The sequence below is a fragment of the Varanus komodoensis genome, unplaced genomic scaffold (genome assembly GCF_004798865.1).
Source record: "Varanus komodoensis strain SLA01 unplaced genomic scaffold, ASM479886v1 scaffold64, whole genome shotgun sequence".
Classification (NCBI taxonomy): domain Eukaryota; kingdom Metazoa; phylum Chordata; class Lepidosauria; order Squamata; family Varanidae; genus Varanus; species Varanus komodoensis.
The window spans coordinates 3463297-3475319 of record NW_025336273.1 but is presented as its reverse complement, the minus strand read 5'-3'; the positions used below and the strand labels follow the sequence as shown (position 1 = coordinate 3475319).

The 12023-nt window shown below is 62.8% G+C and overlaps 1 protein-coding gene across 1 annotated transcript; it reads left to right on the top strand.

The window, feature by feature from the left end:
• Positions 1 to 2250: 2250 nt before the first annotated feature.
• Positions 2251 to 12023, top strand: LOC123033613 (angiopoietin-related protein 7-like). The gene is made up of 6 exons (XM_044450304.1): positions 2251 to 2643; positions 6623 to 6845; positions 8193 to 8330; positions 8929 to 9145; positions 10560 to 10755; positions 11877 to 12023. The coding sequence occupies exons 1-6, from the start codon at positions 2251 to 2253 to the stop codon at positions 12021 to 12023; spliced, it is 1314 nt and encodes a 437-aa protein (XP_044306239.1).

Genomic DNA, 12023 nt, shown 5'->3' with positions numbered 1-12023 from the left:
AGGGCTGGACATGCCCAGTTCCCTCAGTCCCTCCTCACAGGGCAGCGTTTCCAAACCCCGGATCACTTTTGTCAGCGCTGAGCAAAGGGAAACTGGCACTTTATGGGATTTAGAAGCGGCAATTCTATTAAGGCCGCTCCAAATAGCACTTGCCGTTTTTGCAGCTGCATCACCCTGTTGACTCATCTTCAGCTTGGGATCTACAACAATGCCAAGGTCCTTCTCGCTTGCCATATGGCTGAGCTACGTATTCCATCGTGTAACAATGCATTTGGTTTTAGACGCAGAACTTGGCATTTCTCCCTATTATGTGCAATTTCATTCTGTCGCTCACAGCCTGGTGCTCCAGCCTACCAAGATCACCTTGAATCTTCTGTCCGCCTTTATTTATTTATTTATTTATTTTTCGATTTATACCCTGCCTTTTTCCTACCAAGGGCTCAAGGCAGCTGACATCATTCTCCTCCTCCATCTTGTCCCCACAACAACAACCCTGTGAGGTTGGCTGGGCTGAGAGTCTGTGACTGGCCCAGAGTCACCCGGTTGGCTCCATGGCTGAGCGGGGACTCGAACCCGGATCGCCTGAGTCCCAGTCCCATGCTCTCAACCACCACACCCCACCAGCTCTCTTCCAGCATATTAGCCGTCCCACCCAGCCTGTGGCATCTGCAGCTCTGAACCGCATTCCCTGTGCCTCCTCCCTCAAGTCATTAATACAGATGATGGGGGGCCCTGCGGCACCCTCCCCGGTCCGAGCAGGGGCCGTGGGTGAGCACGGGCCGAGTCCGCTTCTGCAGCCAACTGCGGATCCAGCGGGCCGTCCTTCCACCCAGCCCGCTTTTAGCTCTCGCTGCCCCGAGGCAGAACAGCTTGCCCTGTGGCGTAATCCGCCGCAGGCCAGTAAAACTCCCCAAGGTCAAGCTGGGCCTCAGATGCCGCCTTCCTCCTTGTGCGGTGATTCCGAAGGTCCCTCCGGGCTATTTTTGGTCCAGTGATAGGATCAGGCGGAATAAGCCGTGTGCGCCTGCCTGCCGTGCCCCCGTCCGTGTTGCTCCAGGTTGCGGAGAGGCCGCTCCTTCTGCGGGTAAGTCTGGCCTCCCTACTCTTTTCGGGGGCGTCCCTGGGGGAGTGGACTTCCTCCTCAGCCCCCCTTCCTCCTGGCGCCTGTTCCGCAGCAGAATTGGTCCGGGGTCCTGCCACGGGGCCCGGTCAGGCAGGGGGCGCGTGCTGCATGAGGCTGCCAAGTGCCCCGGTTTCTGCCCAGCCCCACGACGCCCTGCTGCCTCGAGAGGAGCCAAGCCGAGCGGCCCCGGCTGCACAGAGAGGGGCATGAGTGTTCCGTCGGAAGCATCGTTTCCCCTCTGTGCAGCGGGAAAGGCCCACATGCAACCAGGAGAGCCTCCCCATGCAGGCCCAGGACCCGAAAGACGAGTCTTGGGGGGCACACGCGGGCCCCAGGAAGTTAAAATGGGGCCCTGAAGACGGAGGGCTGGAGGGCTGCTCAGCACAGCAGGGAGGGGCCTTGCAGTGGGAGCCGTCCCGTCCCGCGGGCGTCCTCAGCTGGCATGTCCGGAAGCCTTTCGCTGCTGCGAGCGCTCGCATAGCCAGAGCGGCGCCTTCCTGCGCTGGGCCTGGCTGCCTTCTGGGCCACAGTCCACTAGCCAGGCTGACCACCTGCCCCGGGTTCGAAGGCGCCGGTTTGTTGTCTGTTTTTCAGCCGATGCAAAGGAAAGTGGGACATGCGGAAACCGGCAGCAGCTTGAGGGGGGCCCTGGAAGAGCGGGGGGGGGGGCGATTCGGTGGGAGCCTGGCGTCTCGGCCTCACCTTCATCGGCAGCCCACGTGCCGGGGGAATCGCCGCCAGCCCCGGAACCTGCTGCCACAGAAGCCTCCCGGGCCTGCGTCCCCAGGGGCCCCCCTCCACGAAACCACCCTCCGTGGCAGGCCGTCCTGCAGGCGCCGAGGAACCCCAGAGTGTTCTGAGCGAGCCGCACCCAAGAGGTCATGAGCAGGGCCCCCGGATCGGGATTGGGCCAGTCTTATTTCATGCGGGGCGCGGTGACAGAGAGGAGCGCAGCGGGAGGGGCGCGGGGCGCCGGCCGCTCACCGGACCACCCTCTGGGGGCGTCTTCTGGATGGTCCCGGGCTCAGCTGCCTCCCCGACCACTCCACGGATCCTCCTGGCAGCCGGCTGCTGCCAGGGCGAGCCCCCTTGACGTCTGCGGCCAGTGCTGAGCGGACTCCCCCGGGATGGCTCGCTCGGGGCCGCGCTCGCTGCTTCTGGGACCCGGCCGAGCGGCGGCGTGGGGCGCCCTCCTCCTGGCACTGCTAGGCTGCCGCTCCCTGCAGAGGCCCCTGGCGGCCCCGGGGGACGAAGCCCGCCCAGGGAGCCCCGGCCTGATCCAGTGCGGGGAGTACAGCAACCAGGTGCTGCCCGACGGGCGCTGCAGGATCACGGCCACGCTGCCACAGCTGGACGAGCAGCGCTGCCCGGACATGTTCCGCTGCACGGACGAGGTCTCCTACTGGCTGCACGAGAACGAGGAGCGGAAGCAGCAGATCCTGGAGCTGCGGGAGCTCATCTCTGAGCTGCAGGAGGAGCTGCGCAACCACCGGCACCGCATCAAGGTTCTGGAGCTGCAGGTGAGGCTGGGCCGGGGCGGGGGGCTGCGCCCGGAAAAGGCTCGGCGGCCACAGGCGCACGCTGCCCTCGGGGTGGCGCCCCAGGCCCCCGGAATCTGCCCCACCGCCCTGCTGCCCCAGGCCCCGTGTGACCCAGGCCCAGGGACCACCCCCGCCCAGCTGGCCTTTGGCTCCTGCAAAAGGCTTCACCACCCGCCTTCCCTGCTTGGCTCCTTCTGCCAAGTCTTCCTCAGGGGAGCCAGAGCCCTCCCGTCCCAGGACCAAACCACCCTTTTGCAAAGGGGACTCCTTTAGGGCCAAGATCCCTCAAAAAGCCCTGAACAGAGAGAGAGGGAATCCAAAGCAAATGCCAGGCCGGGAGGGGGGTGTCCTGTGAGCGCCCCCCCGGGTCGGTTGCGCTCCTGGCACCGCCCCAAGGCCAGTGCTGGGGCCGGTGCCTGCTGCAGGGCTGGGACAGTGGGGCCGGTGGAGAGCAGGCGACCGCAGTGGGGAGCTGGGGCCCAGCCGTGGCACGTCACGCTGCAACATCGTGTTGCAGGCCGTACTGGCCATGCTCCGTGCCCCAGCCTTCCTCCGAGCGGCTCTGGGTGCGAGGCCCCTCTCCCCAGAGCGGGCTCAGAGCGGCTCTGCAGCCGGATCAGCAGCGCCTCGGCAGCTCCGTGGCTGAGCCGGGCTGGGAGCCCGGTTTCTCCGGTGCTCCTAGTCCCCCAGTCCTGCATCAGCCTCGAATGTACCTCCCATCATGCCGTGCTGGCTGGGAATGATGGGAGTTGCAATCCAGTACATGGTGAAGGCTGCTTTAACCGCTACACTGCTCTGCCTCTCAGCTCCAGGCTCTGCAGAATCCAGATGTTGGCATCACTGCCCTAAATAAGCAATACTTTGGGAAGAGCGCTCTTTCGGTTCCCTGACCCATCACTTTCCTTTTAACTAAAGGGTGGGTTAATACATTACATATCAATATATGTTCATACTCTCAAGTGGGCAAGATCTCAAGATACTGGGACCCAGTGTGATGCAGCGGGGAGAGCGCAAGACTAGGGACCTGGAAGAGCCGGGTTCAAGTCTCCGCTCAGCCCTGACACTCCCTGGGTGACCCTGGGCCAGTTGCCGACCCTCTGCCCTACCTACCTCGCAGGGCTGTTCTGAGAATAGGGAGGAAAGGGAGGGTTATATGAGCTGCCTCGAGTTCCTCGAAGGAAAAAGGGCAGGATGCAAATATAAAAAGTAAATAAAATAATAGATGAAAAAATCGGTGCCAGTTTGCCATTCTGGAGCCACTAAAAAACACCCAGATGCTAAACCTGTGCAAGTGGATTGGACATGTTGGATTGGAAAATCAACAGGTTGGCTTTCAACCTGTCCAGGACAGGGTTGCCCCCACCCCAAAAGGACAGGGCTTGTCCTTTGGGGTGCTCCTCCCCCCAGAATTGTCCCTGGACTCTCAGGTGGACTCGGTGGCACGGAGCCTCTCCTGTCAGCTCAGGTGGGTTTCTCAGCTCCGTCCCTCTCTGGATGGGCAGAGCCCGGGCACTATTATCCACGTCCGGATAACCTCCTGCCTGGACTACTGCAACACCCTCTAGGTGGGGCTGCCCTTGGAAGCGGTCCTGGGACTTCAGCTGATTCAAAATGGGGCCACGCAGCTGTTGGTGGGCTCTGGTCCCCGAGATGACATCACGCCAGTCCTCCTTCAGCTGCACTGGCTGCCAGTTGAGCTCCGGGCCCAATTCAGGGTGCTTGTTCTAACAGGTAGAGCCCTAAATGCTTTGGGGCTGCGTTATCTGAAGGAGCGCCTTATCCCGTATGTTCTTACCCGACCCTTAAGACCACCTGACGAGGTCCTTCTCAGGAACCTCCTTCCGCAAAGAAGTAAGGGGGTGACAACCAGGAGAAGAGCCCTCTCGGTAGTGGCTCCCCGTCTCTGGAACATGCTCCCCAGAGAGGCCTGCCTGGCACCATGCTTGCCACCTGGGTTAGAGTCGGTGCAGCGTAGGGCCACAAGGTTGGTGGCCGGTTTGCAGGGGATGCCATTTGAGGAGAGATGGAGGGAACTGGGTCTCTTCAGCCTGGAGAAGAGGAAACTCAGAGGGGGTCTGTTGGCGACATACAGGCATGTGAGGGGGAGTCACAGGGAGGTGGGTAGGGACCTGTTCTCCCCTGCAGAGGAAGGCAGGACACGCTTCAACGGAGCAAAGCTCAGGGAGCCAAGGTTCAGTTTGGATGCCAGGAAGCACTTCTTGACAGTCAGGACCCCCAGGGTGTGGAATGGGCTCCCATGGGAGGCCTTTGAGGCCCCATCGGTGCGGGTGTTCAAGGACAGGCTGGACGTGCACATGGTGGGCATGTCGTGAGCAGAGCCGGGTCAGACTAGATCGCCCGGGAGGCCCCTTCTGACTCGCTCTGTTTCTGTGTTTTCAATGGCAGCTGAAAACCCTTTTATTTTCCAGTTATTTTAATAGGGACATCTTCTTATGCTCATTTCAAATATTGTTTTATGACTTGCTGCTGTGCCGAGGGGTTAAATTACTATCTCTGCTGCGGTTGTTGCCCTGTCTTATTGTTTATTTAATATGAGTACTTTGTGACTTGTATATCTGACTTTGACATTTGTAACCCACCCCTTGAGCCTGTGGGCTGTGGGGCAGTATAGAAATGTAATAGATCGGTAGACAGACAGACAGACAGATGTCCCTGGGTCAGAGCCTCACCTGCTGAAGTTATCTCTGGAGGATGCAGGGTGCAATCCTAAACATTCTCAAACAGGAAAAAGTCCCACGGAATCCCCAGAAGGCTGGGAATGATGGGATCGTGGTCTGCCCATTGGATTGTGCCCTTCCGCAGTGAGCCATGCAGGTGCAGCTCATTCCTGGAGGAGAGGACCTCCTTCCCACACACTGTTTAATGCTCTGGGGATTGGAGAGGGGGAACGAAGAGAGGCACTCGCCTCCCCCACCAATCCAGAATGAGATCGGGGTTGCTTTAGGTTTGAGGATGTCTCGAGCAGCTGCCCCCATGGAGGAAACGTTCTTTCCCTGTAATTAAGGCTCCCTGTTATCAATCCCGGCCAAAGGACTGTGCTCAGAATTGAATTACGGAGACTTCCTGGCTGTGCAAAGCCGCAGCCGGCGTGCGTCATCCTCACGGAGCTGGACGCGTCAAAGCCCCAGCAAGTCCGGTGTGAGCAAGGAGGATGCATCTGGCCATGGGCTGCTGCGGGGAGCATCTCTGGCAGACCCCCCCCCCGCAACACATGAAGGGCGCCGTGGTGCTGCTTTTGCCCAGGAAAGCCAGCTGGGGCAGAGGCAGGTGCGTCCGGCGTGCCTGCAAGGACCGCAGGGTGGAGGCAGGCGGACCTCCTGGCACGACACAAATCTCTTGCGTGTAATCCATTAACGGGCGGTTCTCCTGCACAAGCCCCACGGGGAGGATGGTCCCAAGTGAGGCATCCTGCTTGTTAGAGCGCAGAAAGCATCCCTGCCGGATCGTGCCCCGTCTTTGTGAGCGTTCCCCTTTGGGGCATGTACCAAAGAGGCAACCCCTCTGTTGTGGGTTTTCCCTTTATTTCTTTGCCGCTAGGCACCCCCCTGTCCGAACGCCGTTCTTGGCACAAGAGCCGAGGATCGCAGCCCCTGCCCGGCGGGGTCTGCCCTCGCCTCGAGCAGGAGCTGCGGGGGCCAGACGGCCTAAAACCAGGCGCTGACTTCCCTGCAGCCGTTCCTGCAGGCGCCGGGCCCTCTCGGCCCGTAAACTTCCTTCCTGCCGGTCTCCCAGCGGTGCAGGTGGCCACGCCGCGAGGGTGTCCTGGGGCGCGTGCGTGTTTGCCACGGACAGCTTCCCCGCACGGCAGGCACGCAGGGCCGATCGCACGGGTGCAGGCGGGCAGGTGTCCCCGGGGGACTGAGGAAGCATGGCTGGGAGCCCCCCGCCTCTCGCTGTCCGCTGCCCTGCCCAGCCCCCCCCTCTTCCTCCCGTGCAGCACGAGGAGAAGGCCAGCCGCAACGCGACGGTGGAGCAGCGGGTGCAGGACCTGGAGCAGCACTACCATGAGGCCAGCGCCCTGCAGCACGTGCAGGCCACGCTCCTGTACGACATGCGCGCCCGGATGCACAACATCTCGCTGCTGGTGGAGTGGGTGCGCCACAACCCGGGCTGCCTGATCCCGGCCGAGATGCGGCTGCAGCGGGAGATGCACTACCCAGGTGGCCCCCCCCGCCTCAGCCCCCCCCCGCAGTGACGTGGGTGGCACGAGCCGGCGCCTCCTCCCAGATGAGACGGGCACGTCAGCAGTGCTTGGAAGGGTCTTTCTGCCATGCAGAGACAGCCTATTCACAACCCTCGAAACATGCACCCCGGGGGAATGCAGACCCCTCGCTCTGCCCCCCCCAAAAGCTCTGCTTATGACCCCTTCTGAGCTGGTCTCTGGAGGGGGGGTGCTATGGACGTGGATGCACTAACGCCCTTCCCTTTGAGCCCCTCATTGGTCCAGCCGGGGGGGAGGGGGTTGATGGGCCCTCGCGCCCACGTCTCCTATGGTGGGAGTTCTCCCCCCCCCGAGAACCCCTCCACCGCCATCAGGAGTGGGAGTGGGAGGGGGCTCAGGGGCTTCCTTGAAGCGCCTTGATCCGAGAGCGAGGCCTCTGAGCCGCGCTGGGTCAGCCCTCCACTCCCCCTCCTCCGAGTCCGAGTCCGAGCTGCCATTCCCACCAGAGCTCTCGTCTCTCATGCCGCCTGGGAATCTCATCCGAGCGTGCGCACACGACAGCGGGAAGGCGCTGCAGCCTCTCTTGCGCACGTCAAGCTTTCAGTGTCGTCCCACTGGCAGATGTGGCCCCCTCCTCCGCACCCCTGCGGAGCGAATCCGGAGAGCCACCGAGCACCTGCCCTTCCCCTCGCCAGCTCTCCAAGTTGTGAGGCAGAGCGTGTGGGGACAAGCGGCTTCGAAAAGGCAGCGGTGCTGGGAAGCCTCTTCTGCGCCTGATGTGGGCCCAAACGATGGTTTGCACGTATCTGAAATCCTGAAAAGCAGACGTGCTCGCCCCGGGCCCCCCTCACCCTGGGGGGGTGGGGCCGGGCTTTCTTGGTCCCTGTCTTCCTGGCCACTCGCCAGCCCTCCCACCGAGCGAGCCGGCCCTCCTAATCCGCCAGCCTGCCTCCCACCACACCCCCTTCCGCCAAGGGCTTTGTGCTGTGACAGCGGCCGGGTCAACGGCCCCCTTTGCGCGCTCTGCTCCGGGGATGCGGATCAGCGGCAAAGGCTTCACCCACTAGCCCGAATCCAGGCTGAGTCCCTGACGCAGGGCGAGGGACGGGCACGGCCCTGGCCCACAACCCTTTAAGCTGGCCCGGGCTCCGTGCCGGCCCGCTGCGGCTCTGGCTCGCCCTGGATGACGGCCGAGGCAGCCAGGCTCCCCGGGGCCCCAGAAGCGGGCCGTGCAGGGCGCCTGGGGCCGAGCCAGGCCAGGGGGCGCGGGGCAGGTTGGGCGGAGCGCCCCCTGCCCGTGCGCGTGGCCTGCGCCGCCCGGGGCTGATCCATGGCTTGCCCGCAGACGCCAAGCACGCTAAGGAGTGCCCCATCGACTGCGCCTCCCTCTACTACAACGGGGCCCGGCGGTCCGGCATCTACAGCATCATGCTGTCGGCGGAGGGGCTGCCCATCGAGGTGCTCTGCGAGATGGCCGTGGAAGGTACCTCCGGGGGGCCACGGGGCTCAGCCGCTGGTCTGCCAGTCCCCGCTGCGTCTCCCGCGGAGAGGCCTCCTGCCGAGAGCGGCTCCAAAATGTGGCTCCCCCCACTGGGAATGATGGGGGTTGTGGCCCAGCACTCTGGGGCCACCAGGCTGCGGAAGGGGGGCCGGGCTCCGTTCCCCCAGTCCCCATACGAAGCTTCCCCCTTCCGCTTCCCCCTTCCGGCGAGGCTGCTTGCGGGTACCCACTGGCTCCAAAGCAGCCAGCCGGGCTCCTGGGCTGAGCACAAGGGGCGGCACGAGGTGACGAGGGGGCTGGTCGTCCCCTGGGCCCCCGGGAGCCACATTCCGTGCCTCCTGAGAGAGCAGGCTGGTCCGTCCCGCTCTGGGAAGGGGGAAACACCCTTTCTAATGGCCCGTCAGGATCAGTCCCTCCTCGTCCTGCCTTCTAGCTCGCTCAGCTTCCCTCCGTGCCACGGAGGCAGAGAAGCGGACTCCCGCACCATCTCGGGCCCTTGGCTGGGCATGTTTCCGGCCCAGAGGATTTTGGGGCGGGGGGATCCACATAGGCTGTAACTGCAGCCCCTGGCCTTTGGCAGGCGGAGGCTGGACTGTCATCCAACAGCGGCTGGACGGCACAGTCGACTTCAACCGGACGTGGGCGGAGTACAAAGAAGGCTTTGGGGACTTGAACGGGGAATTCTGGATGGGCAACGAGAACATCCACAAAATCACCAGCCAGGGCGACTATTCGCTTCGCATCGACCTGGAAGACTGGAACAACAAGCACAAGCATGCTTTCTATCAGCTCTTCAGGTGGGTGCGGAGCCTTGAGGCCGTGGGCTCTTGGAGGTCATCTAGTCCAGCCCCTGCTCCATGCGGGCTTGGCTTCCGTTTAGAACTTCCCTCTGGGGCAGCTTTCCCATCACCGAAGCAGCTTTCAGCAGAGCGAACTAAAGCTCCTGCTGTGAGTTGCTGGCTGTGAGTTCAGATCCTGGCCTGTGTGCTTCAGGGCACTCCATCGCTGTCCAATTAACACAGAAGCGAGGAGCAGGAGGTTCCCTGGCAGCAGCCAGCATCCTCCACCGGCTTCCCTTTGCCTGAAGTCCGCTCTCCCGCATCAGCATGAATTCTTCGAGCCCATTGCCCAAGCCCCCTTCCAGGCCTCCCTTTCCCAGCTGAGAGAACATTGAGCAAGGCACATGTCTCCCCCCAGAGGAGGTTTGGGGACCTGGAAATTTTGCAGTTGTTGTGTTATCCATTTAGGGAGCTTTTGGCAGTATCTTTTAAAAAAAGACATTTGAATGTGGTTTACAGTATAAACTATACACATGATTCATAGCTAAAACATTTAGACAATACGAGAGGTCTCGGTTCAAAAGATTTAAAATCCAAGCAGTTGGGGCTGGTCCCTTCGCTTCCAGTTGTAGGGCAGAGGAGTTTTTGGAGCAGGGACACCAAAGATCACGGCTTGCCCAACCCCGCCCCCCCCCCACCCCCCGCAGCTCATGCAGCTGCCTCTCCAAGGGCCGGGGGGGGGGGAGCAGGAGTGGGGAGGCCCTCCCTCCTTGCCAATCCCCATGACAGCATTCATGCCCCCCTCCCCGCAGCACCTCGCTGGCATAATTTGCATGCAAGGTTCTTCATTAAGTGGCTCACCCGCCTGGGGGAGGGGCCCTGGAGGTGCCCTGAAATGAGGGATTGGAGCATTAAAAAGCAAGAGGCAGGGTGGCGCTGGCAGGCAGGGCAGGCCAGGGTGAAATGCGTGCCCACGAGGCCTCCCCTTGCAGCTTTCTTAAGCGGGTGCATCGGACGTGCTGCCGCTGGCACTTCCACCAAGTGGGTGCCACCCCCGAGACGGCCGTGCCCCGTGAAGGGTTGCCAGACGATGGCGACTTCCAGAGGAGGCCCACCCGCACAAGCTCGGCAGTGGATGCCGCTTCCAGGAAGACCCTCTGCCCGGCCGCTTGGCCCGGTTCCTGCTCAGATCTTCCTCTGCCGGCGCCAGCATCTGGCCCCGTGGCTGTAGTGGCCCCGGAGGTGCCACACGTACGAAGCAGCCCTGCCCCGGCCAGATTAGAAGTTCGGCCACGAGAAGCTGGGAGCAGGGGCGTTCTGCCCGTCCGTCCCCCGACGCACATCAGCCGGGAAGTGGTGCCGGCTCGGAGGGGCGCGCTCCGGAGCCCCGTCCTCAGAGGCTCCCCGCATCTCCTGCCTGCCTGCCTTGCAGCATCGAGGACGAGGTGAATTATTACCGCCTGCACGTGGAAGGCTTCAGCGGGACGGTGGAGGACTCCTTCGCCTGGTACCACAACAGGAGGAGCTTCAGCACGCCCGACTCGGGGAACGTCTGCGCGAGCATCTCCCACGGGGGCTGGTGGTACCACCAGTGCTTCTTCTCCAACCTCAACGGCGTGTATTACACAGTAAGTCCGGCTGCGGCTTGGCCGCCCTGCCCCGCTGGCCCTGCCCCACTGCAGCCCGCTCACTCCACTGCCCCCGCATGGCCCGGCAAGGCCCCGGAGCCAGGCCTGCCCCCGGCTGAACCCGGGGCCCCGCTCTGCCGCTCGCCAGGAGTGCCCCGCTCTGCTTCCTCCAGTCCTGGGCAAAGGGCAACCCCGGCAGGCTGACGGCGGCACCCCGGGGGGGGCCGGTTGGCGGACGGTGCTGCCCCGCATGGGCAGAGCACAGGGGCGGGTGGCTCCCTGTGGGGCGACTGGGCCAGTTGAGGGGGGGGCTGCCAAAGGCACCTGGCTCTGGGACTCCTGGTGAGCAGAAGAAAGAGGTGGTAGAACGCTGGGCGATGGCGGAGGCGGTTGTTGGGAGTGTGTGTGTGTGTGAGAGAGAGAGAGAGAATGAGAGAGAGAGAGAGAGAGCATGGAGCAGGTTGCAGGCCCGGTCCCCTGCGGCATCCCAGGCAGGGCTGGAAAACCCGTGCCTGGAAGCTGCTGCCAGCCCATGTTGGCAGTCTTGGCAAGATGGGCCCAGGCTCCTCTCAGGTTCCCAAGCGGGCTCTGGTGGCACCGCAGGGTCCTGGGCCGGCTGGACGTTTGGTGAAGTCAGTGGCACGGTCCACTTGGACCATCTGGCCAAAGTCCCGGTGGCCCTTTCGGCCCATTCCGAGCATCCGGTCCTGGCTTCCCACAGATCCCAGGGATCAGGCCGGGCCAGAGCTTTTCTCCCTGTTGTGCAGCTCTGCAGCACTCTCCTGGCAGAACGGTCCAAGCTGCTCCCAAAGCGATACAGCCTGTTCCACTCTTTCGGGGCTCTGCGCCTCTTTTTGCTGCTGGCAGGGGCCGATCAAAGAGGTGGCCAGAGGCAGCCCTGCGCCCCTCGGGACCACCCCGCAAGCACTGGCCGGCCACCCTTTTGCCCCGAGGGCAGCGGCTCACGGGCCACCTTTCCCTACACATCTGCAGCAATTCCTCACATTCCCCAGTGGTGTGGGATAATGGTTAGAGCCGGGAGAGGCAAGCCAGCATACTCCAAGAGGAGGACCGGCTTCTCAGCCTGACCTCTTGCTTCCTGTACCTGCTCACCCCCACAGGGTGGCCGGTACTCCCTGAAAAACCGCAAGTCCCTGGGGCCCGATGGCATCGTGTGGTACTCCTGGAAGGACACGGATTACTATTCCCTCAAGAAGGTCACCATGATGATCCGGCCCCGCACTTTCCGGCCCCACCTCTCCCCGTGA